Here is a 17,272-nt window from a genome sequence, read left to right on the forward strand (position 1 = left end):
TCGTCAAGTCTTTCTGAAAAGAAAGTGCATTTCATAACGTAGCATTCCTTGTTCTGCACGCTTGATTTTCTAATGGGGAACAAAAAGAAAACGTTATTTATAACGTATAGTTTCGTGCTGTCAAGCAAGTACCCCTACTTACCTTGCAATGATATTGAGTGACGTTATGTTAAACTTTCACTCTCCCTTAAACCAAAAGAACTGTTAGTACAATATGCCACATCTCTTACTCTTTCGCAGCTTGGGCTGTCGGTATTTGTCAAGGTGGTGTCGAGCATCTGCCTCATTTTCTTCAGCAATATCATCAACCTGAGTCTACCGGCCAGGACCGACCTCACGACAGTCGCTGATGTCGCTAATGCGACTGCACCATGAACTTCTACTTTCGCTTCTTTGTTCTTTTGCTTTTCCAAGCCATCGCGCTCCCTCCCATTCTAATCGTGCTATAATTTTAATCTCACCCGCTCATTCTGCCTGCCCCTAATCGTGTGCATCCCGACTCCTCAATTGGTTAGCCCGCAATAACTTTAACAATGCGCTTCATCTTGCCAATAGCTAAGTGCGGTGTTATCACGTAGTGTTTAATAACGCGAATGTTTTTAATCGTTCATGAACGCATTACATATTGCTGTAGTATCGCGTAGCTCCGTTCTTTTCCAAATATTAATATACAAAATGATATCTCCCGGACAACAATGTGGAATAGAAGAAACATGTGATGGCTGTGCACATCGTCTCGCTGAAGTTTATCAGTCAGGGTGGCCTCGTGAATATTCGTTTTATTGTTTTTTTTTCTTTAGTGGCTAGTGCTTTGAACCTTGTTTCGCTCCTTTCGTAGTATATTACCATGAACTCATTCACGCCGTGTAGGATGAACAATTTCTATGCTGCTCCGAGAAGACATCGACAGCCGGCGGTGATCTTCAACGGCAAACTCTTGCTTCAGCGCACATTGTTGCTAGATAATTCTACGCTACCCGATTCAACACTGTCAGAGAATGTAGACTGAATATAAGGAATGCATTTGCCTCTCGGTGGTGCACTGGCAATCTGTGTGTTAGAACACTGATCGCTATTCTATGGCGTAACTTTGTGTTTTTGATATGTTGGCAGGAAACCCTGTTGTGTGCATTTGACAGTAGGGATAGAACTTGTACAGCTCTCTCGCGTGTGATAATTGATACTTGTCCTGGATTTCTTATTTGCTTCCGAAGTAATTACTTGACAACCATTATATTAGCTCGACAACTTTAGCTTTTCTTCCTGTATTTATTTTCCAAAAGATAACTTACGAAAGTGAAGAAACGTAACGCCGTTTCTACGTTAGAAAAAGCGCAAAACTAAGGCTTATGTTCCCAGAATAAAACATTTCTAGTAAAATTTAAAAGTTTTCCTCTAAAAAAAACGTTGGAGTGCTGCAAAGCGAGGGTATGTATACTTCACCATTTTTCAAGAGCTTCTGATGATTTAAATTTTCTGCTGACAATTGTTGTAACAAGTTTTTTGACGAGCTCGAAAGTTCATTACGCGACTTTTTATCACTGCGCTGCTTGCAATCTGCCATTTCTTCTGTGTTTCCTGCTCAAACTTCAGTGGATGTGTTTGCAGTATCATTCTCTAGTTTACATTATCTTCCTCTTTTTTCTTGAGCCCACATTATGTAGTCAACTTTTGCCAGGAAATATATAGAGTACTTTAAACTATAGGCCGTTACATAAATTACAGGTGTCTCCTAAATGAGAGCTAAGCCTTTCCGCAATTGGGAATTCACGCATGGGACGCTTTGAGCAAGTAAGCTAATTTCGGCTGCGACAGCGACAGACAACGGAGTGACGCTAGCAAAACTACTTTTCGACATCACGCGAATATTTATCACAGATAAATAAAGAGAAGAAAAACGACAAGAGAAAAGGAGAGGAGGGAAAAAAGGGAAAACGGAAGAGAAGCAAAGAAGGCTGCCCAGCTCCGCACAACCTTCAGGCTTGATCAGAGGGACTTGCATTGACCACGGCTTCTCAAATTTCAGGTTGGATCCCATACAAGAACCCTTGGCTTTACATTTCTCCTATCATAAGGCGGTCATAATGAAAGGAAAACGCCGCCCACATCTCAACACCATATACGCAGTGTGAATAATAAACAACTTTGTACATGCTGTACACACGTGTGGTCACGTCTTTGCATGATAGAGTGCGCAATGTACGGGAGCATTCACGGTTAATGATCCCCCGGAGCTTTGACAACTCGTCATCATTTACTTGGTGGATATGCTGTGGTTTTTTTTAGTGTTTACGTTTTAGAGTTCATTCCGAAGCGACTCTTTGCACAAACCGCCGCTGTCGGAGTCTTGAGCTTTTGGTCCTGGTGATGAGTCTACTAGGCCGTCTTGAAAAACAGTGCTGCTTAAAACCACAGATGGGTAGAGAACACACGAAAAGACGTGTGTTTTACTCTTCCGTGTCTTTGAGCCGCATTGTTTTTCTTCAAGATGTAGTTGTACCAACGAGCTCGCATTCACACCCTTCTAAATCGGTGTACTTGCTCTAAAGAAATTTCGGCCCGAGCTCCCGGCTCGAATTCCGGACGAGGACTGATTTCATTTAAGCTCCGACGCTTGCCTTGTGAGAAATGCGAACAGGTTTCCTTTGTATCTTTGTGCTAACAGAGGTGAATCTCCCCTTTTACTATATTGACAAAACCCAAGCAAGGTCGGCTGACTTCAGTAGGCTAAGAAGAGGTGACTCTTCGAAAGGGAGGGAGCAAGGTGAAATAGAACAAGCTACAGAACGAGCAGTCCGCAACGTATTTTCTCCATACAACCACTATCAGCATCGAAGCAAGAAATGTCGCGTTGCGCATCCTCGGTGCCGCCGTATTTGCTCAAAGGCTTCTGGCACATGTCGGCCAATATTGCACCATTGTTGCTGTACGTGCCATTGTTGCTACAATAACCCTTGCCACTACTTGAATGACACAGCACGACTGTTGGTGCAGTTACTTGTAAATCCTGCGGCATGGAAAGAGCGACGTATCATTCGAAAACAACGACGTAAATTTTATTAAACACTCGCAACTTCACACTCATACTGGCGCGCTTAACTATATTAACTGGCAGTACTTTGTTGTTCATAATCTGTATCAAAAGGTACCATATCACGCTATAGGCAGCCATCGTTTCGGGCACACAGTGCTGAAGTGGCCGTGATTATACTGTTGCGGTTTGGCAGTGCTTCTGAAGTCATTGCATCGTTGCAGCATGCAGTATAGGCTGTTGATGTGCTTGAAACTCTTATTCACAAAGGTCTACACGTTCCTACACAGTGAATCACTAAATCACTTGTAACTGCAAGAGCCGTCACAAGAGGATTTTCCGATTAGCATGACAAACACAGAATGTGGCACTTCCTCTTATACTTGATTATGTTGAATCAACTGCTGTTGAAGTGGACAAGTACTTCAATGCACAATTTAGCGTTGACTACGATACATAATTAGCATGTCAGAAATTGTGAAATGACTACAATCACCGAGGCCGAAAATTCCAAAAGAGACAAATAACTGTCAGATAATTTGGCGCTTAATGTGCATGATGCAGTGGAGGGAACCTAAGGTTCGAAGAGTCAAAACAGCAGCTGGAAACATCGCTCCTACTCAAATAGGACAGCAAACACAACAAACGGACAAGATGCCTGAACACTGAAACTTCCTGCAGTTGCGCCACTTGCGCATTTCTTTTTTTTTTTGTTTATACTTATCGTAGCTAGTGTCAAAGTGCATGCTTCAGTTCACACTATAGACTGGCGCGAACTTAGCCCCTTTGTTGGTATCCGCGTAACTAGCATAACTCACACGCAGTGGCGTCATGCATTCGACGTGTAGGCTGAAAGAAAGCGCCACCTACAGCGCTGAAAGACAAAGGCACGCCAAAGAACTAAGCCCTTTGTTGAATGGCAAAATTTAGGGTTTCTTCAAAACTCGATATAGGGAACCTACAGATAAATCTACAGATGAACCTACAGTAGATAACAAAGTCACCTATTACACCCGACTCCGCAACATCTCGAAGGACTCTAACGCATAACTCTGAATAGTATGCTAACTGCTGTACGAAACGCGTCAGCAAAAAAAAAGAAAACAAAGAACAACACGAGTGCGTGAAGACTCATTGTATAGTCGTACTTAATGAAATAGCATACAATTATGTCAGTGTCTCACGTCCCAGTGAGGCGAGCCACCCTCAATTGCAGTAAAGCTTGATCGACATGAAATAACTCAGAATCCATAAACTGCGCAAGATGCAGGACTGGGACTACTGCGGTGGAGAAATTCGCCGGCAGCTACACCGGCGGCAGCTACGCCACCACAATCGACATTGAAATTGACCTGATCGAGTTACCTAAGTGCACAGAGAATTTACTGTCATTTTTGTGAGTTTTTCGATGGCTCATTTTCCGAATATAGCCAAAACCGAACAGCAAACCAAGACAGGCACGTACTACGTCAAAACCGTTTAAATAAGCAAATAAAAAAAGTCAATGCAATAACTGCCCCGTCGATGTCGGGGCACCTGCACGCAAACCAAAATTTAAACAAGTCGGGCAGTCAATGTCATGCCAATAAAAAAATACAAACATCACATCAATCGTCAATAAAACTTGTAACTTGATTCATGGCTGCGCTAAAAACACGGACAACATAAGAGGCGTACACACGACGGGCGCAAACTACCAACTTTATTACTGAACGCCAAAGTAAACCTATATATGCACGAATCTCATCACGTGCTCTCTTTTACGCCCCTTCGTGACAGATTAGCAACACATCCCCCTGGGGCTATCTTTGAAGCATGATCATGATATGGTCAAACAATTTGCAACCAAGTTACAATAATGCACAAACTGGCCCAAATGAAAGCATTACTGCGTCAATAAAACAACGAGGCGGTTCTGAAAATAGGTCCTGTACAGAGCTAAAGATCTCAGATACGAACTCTATATAGTAGCCATATAAACTGTGAAAAAGTTTACCAAGGCATATGTTGATAAACTGCAAAACGTGCTCTAAGTGGGCTTTCGCATTTATTATCTTTACGTGTTTAATGTTGGGCAGTCGTTCTTGTGGCGCTTCAGGCAGCACTGCAGCTAGGTACAATTTACGCAGATCGTTGTTCTTACAATCACAACGTTTCTTTTATCGCACGCAGAACATTCGCCTTACAGTACATGGAGAAAACTTTCAAACTGGAAGACGATCCAGACCATTTCGCACAAGTGCATTGTTCTATGTGTATAGTAGGTGACAATCTCGGTGCAATGTATGTTTCTTCTTCGCGAATAATAGTTTGTTTTTATGTATCTTTAACTAACGCATATGATGATTTCTTTATAGCGTCGAAACAATTTTGGAAGGGAAGACGTACCAGCGGATCACGGCCACAGCTTTAACCCGCCTTGAGTTATCCAGCTATAGCACTTGCTTGAGTTTAATGACCTGTGCGAAGTGGAGTGCGCGAAATTTTAGACAATTCGCCCGCTTAAGTATGCGGTCGTCGCAGTGACCGGCACTTGAGCTCGTACCAATTTTTTTCCGAGCGACAGCAGACCGTGTATGGCATTTGAGGGCCATTGAGGTTCTCCGTAACGTTCCTCTGTCAGGTTCTCCCTAAACAATTGTTGATCCCTACGAGAGACACACAAGAAAGATTCATGGCTCATGCCCTATCGGGAAATGGGGGCTTGACGTCTGCGCGCCTGATGTACTACCTCTCTTTCTTTCTGTCGCACTACGCAATGCCCCCTCCCAACTTTTTCCTTCCTCCATGCCGGGATTTGGCGCTTCATCCACAAGTTCAGCAGCGCAACACTTCATTTGCTACAGGCAACAACGACGGTCAAGCGTTCATATCCAGGCAACAGTGAAATATGGCAATATTAAATTAACAAGTGATCTCGATAAAAGATCAGATTGCCATATCCGAAACGGCTGATCGCCGACAAGCCCTCGACAGGGAGAGAATCAGTAATTGAAAAACGGCGCATACAAATATGCAAACAACCGGCGCACCTTCGAGGGCCGCATTTTTGTACGCTCGCTGACGCCGGGTTTTTCCCGTACGACACCAACACCGAAACCTGTGTCATAACAAGATTCGCTTGAAAAATATTCATTCATACGAGACACACACACACAAATTAAAAAAGCAATTACTCATATGCGACGAAGATCTTTCAAACCTAGCTTCCGCCTGCGCTACTGGCGGCAGGTCTAAGGTCCTAAGGCCGCCCATGAGGTCCTGCCAGAAATGCCTCTAGCGAGCCCGTCAGTCTGCTGCCCGTTAGCAGACACGGTGTGTACGCTTTTACCAGCGCGAGCTTTGCTCCGACTGACGGATCAGCAGTCGTCAGCTGCTTGGCTTTGTAGTACAAGGCTTTACAGGAACTGTCGTATCCATTCGATGAACGCTGCAACCTTGGTGTATCCGCCGAAGTGGTTGGGTGCCCCGCAGCCTCGGGGTCCTCCCCAGCTGACGATGCCTTCCAGCACCCAGACACGCTTGTCGACCACCGACTCGTCGACGAAGACGAAGGGCCCGCCGCTGTCTCCAGTGCAGGCGTCGATCCGTCCCTTGACGTAACCGCCGCAGAACATGTTGGACGTGACTGTCAAGGGAAAGCGGCCCTCGCGGTAGGCGCGCTCGCACTCCTGCGCCGACACTACGGGAATCACGGCCTGTCGCAGGACGTCGGCGTAGCTCCGATTCTCGGTCTGGCCCCATCCGGTAGCCTGTGAAGGAAGGAGTTAAACACAATATTTCCGTTAGGATTAGTGTTAAGGTGCAATTACAAAGGAGCCTTTTGCAGACGCCATTTCAAACGATCCAACACTTCCTATATACCAATGCCTCTATTTCGACATCTAACGCACTCTCTTCGAAAGTGAATAGGATTGAGAACTGGGCTATCATTGGTAACGATTCACAGCGAATGTAAGAAAACCAGCGCAAAATAAACAAGGACTGAGGAAGAGTAAATACCAGCGCTGTCATGATTAAGACACAAAAGAAAGCCCTGTATACTACAAATTACACTGAATAGGATTAGAACTGTGTAATTTAACTTAAGGATTTATAGAGAGTATTAGCAAAACAGTGCGAAATGAACGAATACTAAGGAAGAATAGACGCAACACGAGCGCTGCTATATTGTTTATACTCGCTATGAGTATCTTTGAAGCATCATAAGGCAGCTATATACCACACTGTAGAAACAAAAACAACTAATGGATCCGCGAGCACGGCCGACATGAGCCAATGAAGACACCCACATGGTAATTAAAATCCTAAGCCAACAGACCTGAAAGATTGCTTCTGTGGTTGATACGTACACGAGACAGATTATTGCTATATCTCTCCCGCATTTAGATCTTTCTATTAGCTTTGGTACAATGCTAACTGCGTATGCGAAGTTGGAATTGTGCCTACGCAAAGAAAGAAAGCAAAAAAGAAAGAAAGAAGAAAAGAAAGAAAGAAAGAAAGAAAAAAGAAAGAAAGAAAGAAAGAAAGAAGAAAGAAAGAAAACAAGAAAGAAAGAAAGGAAGAAAGAAGAAAGAAAGAAAGAAAAAGAAAGAAAGAAAGAAAGAAAGAAAGAAAGAAAGAAAGAAAGAAAGAAAGAAAGAAAGAAAGAAAGAAAGAAAGAAAGAAAGAAAGGAGCAGGTCAGCTAGGCACCCACATGGCAAGCTTTCCTTGCCCCGTTTTCTTGATAGGGGAAGTGTTCCTCAATTTTCTCTATGCTCTTCCCCATTTACACATGTTGCATAGCCAACCAGAAATACAGCTATAGCATATGCCATTACTTTTACCTCTTCTGACCTAGTCTGCGTCTGGGTCTGTCTAAAACACCTTCATTTGCTTCGTCAGTTTCTATCGATTTGACATTTCGCTCCCACTGAGTCTTTCACTGTCTTTGGCAGGTCGTTTTCATTTATAGTAACTGCCTTAAGTTATCTTGTTAGCTCTGTTAGACCGCCGAACAGTAAGCTATACCGAAGGATTCCTCCAGGTGGCGTTAAGTTACACGCGTTTCTTCGTTTGCCCACAAAACCTAGGTTCGTAATTGAAGCTGGAGGTGCTGCTTCTTAAGTCATGTCATCTACCCTCTGTTTACGCCGAAAACTGCGCTTGAAGCTAATCATGTGTAATTCATACCGCTTTAAACTTTCGCTACGTTAACGTTACAGTGGTTTCAGAGCTATCTCACTTGTTTCACATCTTTTCGCTGCCACATTATCGATAGCATGGCGATACACATGACCTTGTGAGACATCTGTGAAACCCAAAATAAATAGCCCGAACGTATGCCACGCATATTGTGGGGAGCCGACACGTTTGGCCTATCGCGTCCGGTGCCTCACGATAGTGACAACGCTGCCTGTCCCCATCAAAGTTATGTTCGGTTCAATACCCGTAAACCGCGCAACACATATGACATATAGAAAAATTTAGAAAAGAGAGAAGGTTACTAACGTTTAACTGTGAATAAACGTTATGAACATATCTATTAACGTAATCATGTACGCACTCCTCCACCGTATGTGCAAAACTCCACGGAATCGCTTAACGGAAGAGACTATTGTGGTGCCCTCGACGTATTCTTTTTCTTCCTTTATTGCGAGAATACATTTGCAATGCTGAAAATTAACGTGAATTTCTTCTTCGTTTGCTTGCCGTAAGTCCCTTCTGCTTGCGGTGTCAGCAAACCTGCTGTGCGTTTGATATTGCACTTCTATTTTCAATGTACTTGTTTAGGCAATTGTTTATCCCCTTTCCTTTACAATAACGGCCATGGGGGTGCTGCAGTAAGGCTATATGTGTAAATAAACAAATGAAAACAAATTAATTAATCGTGACTGTTGATTTGTGAGCAGGAAGCCACAACAAAACAAGTAACTGTGGAAGCATCTTACCTAGTCATTAAATTCTAGTGCGGCTTGGTATTAATTTGAAATATCAAGCAGTGTTGAAGGTGCAGGCTTCGAACGCTTCATTTAAGTCCAGTGTTTAACCGACGGTACGTAAACATGCAAACTAAATGAAGGTATATAAGCGCTTGCGGTATCCACCATTTATAAACGAAGTATTCCACATCTAGACTAACCACGCCGAGGTGGCCATCGACGATGTTTGTCTGCGATGTCCTCTCGCTGGACAGGCATATGGGTTGCACCCGACTGCTCAGCTCCACCGGCCGATCGAGCAGCACCATGGCGATATCCGCGTCGTACTTGACCGGGTCGTAATCGTCGTGCACGTGAATCTCCTGAGGCTGCAAAGCAATACATTCAGCATAGTGAACACTGCAATAAAACGGGGCGTCGACAAAGCCATTACGAGTCTGTGCACGCTGACCGCAGCCGCCTATCATAGCGCAGCTGCGTGACTCGGAACCCGGGATTTTTTCGCGTCCATCACCCGAAAATCATTCCTCCAATATAAATGAGATATGCTGAAATTAATATTTGTTACGGTTTTACCTCCATAAACCACGATATGATAATGAGGGACGCTGTAGGGGAGGGCTCCAGAAATTGTGACTACCGGAGATCCTTTAGCAACTAAATCTCAGCGCACGGGCCTCCAGCATATCACCTCCATCAAATGCGGCAGCGGCGGCCGGGATACCCACTGCTGAAATTACGTGCGCAAGATTAAACGGTTTTGCTCAGTTCTTTTACATGCCTGGCTAGTTAATAAATAACAGCTGCTTATTCTCAAGAAAGTGTTATGTGGCTTATCATTGTTCAGGTTATCTCCGCCGAAGCCAGGCATGACATTTCGCGCGCCATCCTAAAATCAGGGACCCAAAGCGCGCCTTCTATACCAAGCGCATTCCCATGCGGAGACGATACCCGCGTAGCAACTGATGTCATTTAGCGTTTGGGCCACATTAACTAGAATTTACGAAGAGCCTTGTGAGCACAAAAGTACAGTGCATGTAACTTTCTTGCTGTCGATCATCTGATGATGTGCATCGCAGAAATAAGGCAAGCCCCACTATTCACCGCTGGTCCACTAAAAATTAAGTTCGCGGGCAAACGCGCATGTGCCACGGGGAAAGAAAGACAGAAAGAAAAACTTTGCGGAAGGCATTGGCCTGAATGAACAGAAGGAAAATGTGCATGGCTCCTTTGTACCGATGCAGACCATGCCGACCAGTGTGACGTCACCACTCCGCTGTTTACCAGCCTTCGCGGCGTTAAGTCCAGTAAGCTGCTTCAATTTTTGCAGCGGAGCTGGTAAATACCGAGCTCAAACGGGTCGTTGATGTTGCAGTACAGCGAGGGAAGGTGGGAGGGATGGTAGAGAGTAAGCATAACATAGCCATCTATCATCACTAGCCATGATCCACAACATAGCCACGTATCATCACTAGCCATGATCAGACTAACATAGCCATGCATCAGACTAGCCATGATAGCTAGTCTGTCAGGGAGGTGGGAAAGGGAGTGAGGGTGAGGTCGAGTGATGAAGAGGAGAGAGTGAAGGGGTAAGCATAGCATGGCCTTTTGTAGTATCGTATACAAGGGGCAGGGAAAGAAATGAAGCTGAGGAGGAGTGATGCGAGTGTGCGGAGGAGCGAAAGGAGGAGTGTAGAGCTTGAGCATACACATCATGTACAGTATGGTATAGCAGGAGTATGAAATAGAATGCGGGGAGGAGGAGCGATGTGAGGGTGCGGAGGAGGGAAAGAAGGAGAGAAGGCATAGCATAGTATAGCGCAGGCGAGTTGGAGGTTTGGAGACATGCATGAGGTCAAGCAGAGAGGTGGTTCCTTCAGTGCTGAACCATGCCCATCATCACTTAACTTCGCATTACTTTCCAATTCATCGCTGTGGCTTCCCCTCAGCTCGCTCCACGACGTTAAGTCAGTTAAAGACACGCACACCATTTTCATTTACTCCTATTCCCCGACGCGACTCAGTTCATCATAACATAATATATTCTTTACTTCCCCATCCCTGAGGGCGCTTAGCCTTGCCCCCACGACAGGAGGCAGAAAATAGCGTCCGTTTTCATTTCTTCTTTCACGAACCACTCCCTCTCTCATATTATATACGGTGCTTTATATACTGTATTTAGTTTCGACTGCAAAGCTTTCTATTGCAGAAACAATAGGACATCGTCGAACAAGGAAAGCCGCTGGAGCGAACGTTTGGGCAAGAGGCTTATCTTCGTCGGGCAAGTCGAAGACAAGTGCCCTTGTTGAAGCGTTGACTCGAGAGACATTCATCCTTGCTCGACAATTTCTCATCACCTCAAGCCACCACCTTCCCTTGTATTTCTGTCTTCTTTAGATAACGCACAATCAGAGATGCAAAGACGAGGAAGTACTACATGCAGTTCATATCTCATAATTTAACTCGGAAATGAATTCGTGAGTAGGATAAGTTTGCCATGACGATGGCTCCAACGAAATCCATTACATTGTCGTTAAATTTACGACAAGCAATATCTTCAGCGCTGCTGAGTTAAGCCGCTCGCTGCGCACTGCTTATGTCACTGTCACACCATGTTTGCACTGGTTGTCATAATTCCGCTGCAACTGGAGGCGCACAACAAATGTTTGACTGCTATAGTGATACTATTATGAACGTGATGACTGGAAAACAAGTACACTTTTGATCTAAATATGCCAAGTACGATAAATCTCGTTTCGATACATCCTGCATGCTCCCCCTTACGTTTACTGGAATATAACGCCTCACGTGACTCCCCGTGCGTTCCATAGTATGGTAGTTTCCTCCACATTCGAAGCATTGAATGCAATGGCATACCTTAGAGAAGTATACAAAATAAGGTTCGTATTTTTATCGGCCCTTTGGTTTTTTCGCTTGATACATTCGCTGACTTATACCCCCAGGCCGCCAAGTATCTTTCAGCCACGCGCCTTATGAGTCCACTACAATTCAATAAAGAATTTTTTGTTTTTCTTGTTATTATTATGTGCGGAAAGACCTGTTTTAGGTCTTCACGTAAAATGTAGGCACATAATGGCCCATGAAAGACAGTCACAATTTTTGCTTAATCTACGGCATACATGGCTCGCAAGTGCGTAGAAGAGTGTAAAAAAAGTGCAGTGCGAGCTTCTCTCCTAACGCACCTGCGTAACTCGCCTTTAGCGTTTCTATACAAACAGCGAACCATTTCGAAGGCGATATCCGGAGCTCGCTTGCGCTGTCATAGTGCGTGGTCTCTAAGCCCGGCAATTATGAAGGCGAAATTCTTAGATGCCTCAGCAAACACGGAAATTTACCATCGGCGTCTTCTGCACGAGTGACGCAAAAAATCACAATCACGGGATGACATCACCATATTACGTCATCACGACGTCACAGATGGGCCAAATATTTATGTCACCATGACGTCATCACGGCGCCACATAACATCGCGTCTCATGATGTCGTCATCACATGACATCATCGCTTCGTCAAAGGTGAGCCGATCACGGAGGCAGTGCAAAACCCGATGACGTGCAGAAAGCCTGCAATGTCTCCGATCCTGGACACAGCGTAAAACCAGGTGAGGAGCAGAGAGCTTGCGGAGGAGCGCCGGTGAGGAAAAATCCATCGACTGTGAAGTAAAAGAAGATCGCTTTCGCCTTCGAGCCGTCTTAGGCGACTACATAAGTGACCCTGTGAGTTTTGTGCGAGAAGTCATGTAGCCCCACTCACCGTGCGCACTTGGACGAAGGCGTCGTCCAGGGCGTCGTCTCGGTGGTACTTGCCCATGTAGATGCGCATATCCTTGGGCGCGTGCAGGTTACCGCGGCGGTCCCTGGCCACGCAGTGCGCCGCCGTGACCACCCAGCTCTCGGAGAGCAGCGTGCCACCGCACTGCAGGTCCCAGGCTTTCTCGTGTTGGGACCACATGGACAGACCCACCTGCCAGGGCCACTGGCCGGCCTCGCTCACGTTCCCGTGATAGATGAACGGCGAACGCGGCGAGTCGGAGCGGCCGCACACTGCGGTTCGACCGAGCACGTGGTGTCATACATGAGAATCATTTTACACCGCTTAGAGTCTTATATCCCGTCAAATCGCAACCTTAGTGCTGTTCCACGAACATTATAATTGTTCTTGCGTTATTTTTTGCGATAAAGTATTAATCCAGTTCATCAACATTGGCAAACAAATACAAACCAAAGTAACATCGATATTTCCACTCACCCGCTAGTTTCGTATTGCAAAAGTTATTAAATTGATGTGTTAGGCAGGTTGTGCAGCACACGAGGCCTATGTTTGAACAGGCAATTCGAAATAGCTTGCATGGGCAGGACGAGGCAATATTTTCCATCTAGTAACTAAAGACCTCCAGTACCAGGCGAGTGCGGCCTAGTAAAGAGCGTATTTAAGACATTGGATAGCAAAGGAACGATTCAGAAAATGAAAGGCTGAGCCTATATAAACGTTTAGGAATGACGTTAAGTGCGTATTGTGTTAGCGCGACAAACGCGACTGCTTGCATCATTGGAGGACCTCGAGTACGCAGTAAGGAGCTTTTGACACTGTCACCTTCGAATGAAAATACGTTAAAAAAATAATAATGCGTCCTGGCTCTACATGATATGGCTCCATTTCAAATCGCATGCAGTATATTCGCTGCATGGTGCTAAACGGCCGCTCGTCGCTCTTGTTTATTCATACGATGCCCACAGAATTCATGAAAATGGGAGTATTCGGAAGGAATTCCTATAGCACGGAGAAGTAATGTGTCCTCTTTTTATACGAAATGTGAAAAAGGAGCATTCGTTTTATGGCGGCAACAATACAACATAGCACGTAAAACAAAATTGAAATGTTATACATGCATACGAAGTAACGGTCATAGCACTGTACAATGAACATAGTCACGATGAGCACAAGACGATATAACATATAAAACATAAATAATTACAGCATCAATTTGATTAAAAACTATCTAAGAAGTTTGTAAAAAGAGTTCGTTTAAACATGGCCATGTACGAGTCATGTCATGTTAGGTTTGTGCCTACACAGCGTTTGCTTTATGTGCTGGTAAAACACACCCTTCTACAATGTCGAACGGCCGACGATGTTCCTAAAAGGACAAAGTTGATCAAAGAGTAACGCGGACGCGGAGACGCGTCGTTCTATTTATTAGGACGAGATAGTCTAGCGGAAGAAGGAAATATCTATTTGGTTCATTTTGCACGCACTGACTTCCACTACAGAGTCACAGCAGTAGGACGTTCTGAACGCTGTCATCACTGCGCAGCGTTACTATGAACTCGCCTGGTATGCAGGTGGCGGTCCTCCCAGTCCAAGTTCCTCAGGCAGACACCTGCGCACCTCGGATCCAACCAGAGAGTAGAACGGTTGACGCACGAGAATGTGGCGCGGGTGCCAACTCGATAGTGGCCTTTTGGGAAGTTGCACCGCTGAAGATGGTTCAAGGGTGATCAGCGTAGTCGAAGCCGTTGTCGTCCGGTCCTGTTGGAAACGTGAAATGCTTCAGGCGCTTAAACCGCGAACTGCAGCGCGACTTAGACAAAGACCGGAGACACAGATAGGCACAGGCGCGCTCTGCCTGCGTTCATGTGTGTCTCCTGTCTTCGTCTATATCGCGCAGCATTTTTGTCTGTATGAACTAACTCCACGAAGTTCAGGCATTATGAAACTGCGAGTTTGCTTTGAGCGGGGGAACTGTTGGCCGGTGGACCGAGAGAGTTAGTTCTAAACGTTACGAAACGTAAAGCCGATTTTACGTCCGACGTGGCGGCTCAGTTGCTGCGCTCGCCCTTGAATAGCGAACCGGATCCGCCGTTTTCGTTGACCTTGTTTAAGAAGCTCTGCTGAGATATCAAGCAGACGCAGCCCATAAAAGGAGTTTCATTTAGCAGAAACAATAACAAAAATTACGAGCGCTTCCCTATCTGGAAAATTGGGGCTAGCGAAGCTTGGCGTGCGCGTGCAAACCTACTTTCTTTCTTTCTTTCTTCTTCTTTCTTTCTTTCTTTCTTCCTTTTCTTTCTTTCTTTCTTTCTTTCTTTCTTTCTTTCTTCCTTCCTTTCTTTCTTTCTTTCGGTCGCATTGCGGAATGCTCCCTCCTAACTATTTCCTTCCGCATGCCGGGAATGGGACCTTCGCCCACTGCTTAGCAGCGCGACATTTTTGTTGTTAGGGGCATGAATGGCGGCGATGCGTGAGACGATGAATTGCAACAATGACAGGCAACTTAATGTGGCAACGTGTAAAATGGCTAGTGACCTCGATAAAAGATCAGACTGGTATATATAGCACGGGGCTGATTGCCGACAAGCCCACGATAGAGAGAGCATCAGTTATTGCAAAACGGCGCATACAAATGCGCATGCGAGCGCGCGCCTTCTAGGGTCTACTCGTATACAACTGCATTTCTGTACACTCGCCGGCTCCGGGTTTTTCGAGAATTATGCCGACGCCACCGCAATCTTTAACTTGTAGGAGCTTCACTTAGACAATGTGTAAAGCCACTACAGCCCTTTTAGCGATTCGGATATAAAATGTTCCGAATACGTGATCATTACCCTTCGTGGCTGTCAACACCACGTTTCTTTATGTACATAAATATTGGTTGGCGTACACACGTACGATGACGTGTGTTCGTTACACATGTGTCATCAACATTTATACCTTGCGAAACGTGGCCACTTACTTGAGTCCACTGCCACCTTCGATACGTACTCCACTTCCCGTATGGAGGTACAGGCGGCTCCAGACACGTTGTCACTGAAAACAAGTAGTACGCCGCATATAGTATCAATACAGTTAGTAAGGATAACTTCCTTATGCAATAAAAAATTTAAGGTCGCAACAATCTTTTTTTCATTTTAACTCATGTTTTGTGTGCATAATGTAGAACAAAAGTTGTTCCTTTAAAAAAATACCTCACAACTAGAGCAAGACAGCGTGCCTTGGCGAATCACACCCTAACCGGCTGCGCGGCACTTGCTGAGCGTACATACTTTAAATCGGTGTTAAACAGCATTGGCGGTCCTGATCTTCCCCGCTGGGTGCAAGCATAGAGAAAGAAAAAAAATCACAGCATATCCACGGAGTGAATTATGATGAGTGGGCGAAGCTGCGGAGGTTCATCGGTAAACCGTGAATCTTCCGTGAATTCTGCCCAGTACATCATCACCGACGTGAGATCGGGCGCGTTTATACTAAAGGTTCGATGAGTTATGACGACCTGCAGCTCACTTTAATTTTACATGTACGCTGTGAATTTTCATTGTTTAGAAAACCATGCTTTAGAAAACATCGGTCGTCTTTCGTTAAGCGGCTGGCGTCTTTTCGTTTTGCTTTAGAAACATCTGGCGTTCTTTCGTTTTGCTTTTAGAAAACATCTGGCGTCTTTCGTTGGTTTATTTCATCAATCAACGGCGTTTTGAACAAAATTTTTATTGTTTAATCACGCACAGGAGAAATCTCACCAGGCACTACCTTGGGGGTAAACAATGGCTGCTAATGGGAATGAGAGACAGAAGAAGTCGGCTTTTAGCTAACACTTACACTTCTACTTCTACTAACGTTTCCTACTGGAACATGCCAATGGCTGCTAATGGGGAATGAGAGACAGAAGAATTCGGATTTTAGTTAACGCGCACGCTATGAATTTTTATTGTTCAACAACGCACAGGAAAAATCTCCCACCGGCACCATCTTGGTGGTCAAGATCTGGTACTAGCCTTACGACTGGTTACGCACTACAACTACGAAAACTACGAGGGACGAACGGGTGCCGCTTTAAGGAGCTTCGCCCCTAAAAAGTGGTGCAAGCATGAAAGTCTTCAGTATTTCACGTCACGCGAAGACCATGCAAAGTTCACGGTCTCGATGAAACGCATCACAGCTTCAAAACGAGCTAATTGTTCGATTCGAAGAGGCCATCAGGACGGCACGAAGGCATTGCTGGCATCGAACAAGAGAGCATATGTTCGCACTATGTTGATGAATTATATATATATATATATCTATATATAATATATATATATATATATTTATATTATATATATATTATATATATATAATATATAGTATATATATATTGTGGTCGTTCATTAGACACATCTACCCCTTTTCAGTTTCATGTTTCATCACATGAGTGGTTCGTCATCTTCGTCCGTTGGGGGAACGCTGCTTTGATTGTGAGATCTGTGCCTCGGGTGTGATCGCTTCATCACCGTTGCCTTCAGGGCCTAATAAAGGTCGCGTTAA

The 17,272-nt window shown here is 44.9% G+C and overlaps 1 protein-coding gene across 1 annotated transcript in view; it reads right to left on the reverse strand.

The window, feature by feature from the left end:
• Positions 1-6,159: 6,159 nt before the first annotated feature.
• LOC119391364 (clotting factor C-like) overlaps positions 6,160-17,272 on the reverse strand; it is a 30,151-nt gene continuing 19,038 nt past the window's right edge. The window contains exons 8-10 of the mRNA XM_049415259.1: positions 12,728-13,017; positions 9,154-9,321; positions 6,160-6,783 (exon numbers count right to left, since the gene is read on the reverse strand). Coding sequence (XP_049271216.1) covers positions 6,430-6,783; positions 9,154-9,321; positions 12,728-13,017 — 812 coding nt within the window. The 3' untranslated portion in view covers positions 6,160-6,429. The remainder of the gene's footprint in view (positions 6,784-9,153; positions 9,322-12,727; positions 13,018-17,272) is intronic.

The sequence above is a fragment of the Rhipicephalus sanguineus genome, chromosome 4 (genome assembly GCF_013339695.2).
Source record: "Rhipicephalus sanguineus isolate Rsan-2018 chromosome 4, BIME_Rsan_1.4, whole genome shotgun sequence".
NCBI lineage: Eukaryota > Metazoa > Arthropoda > Arachnida > Ixodida > Ixodidae > Rhipicephalus > Rhipicephalus sanguineus.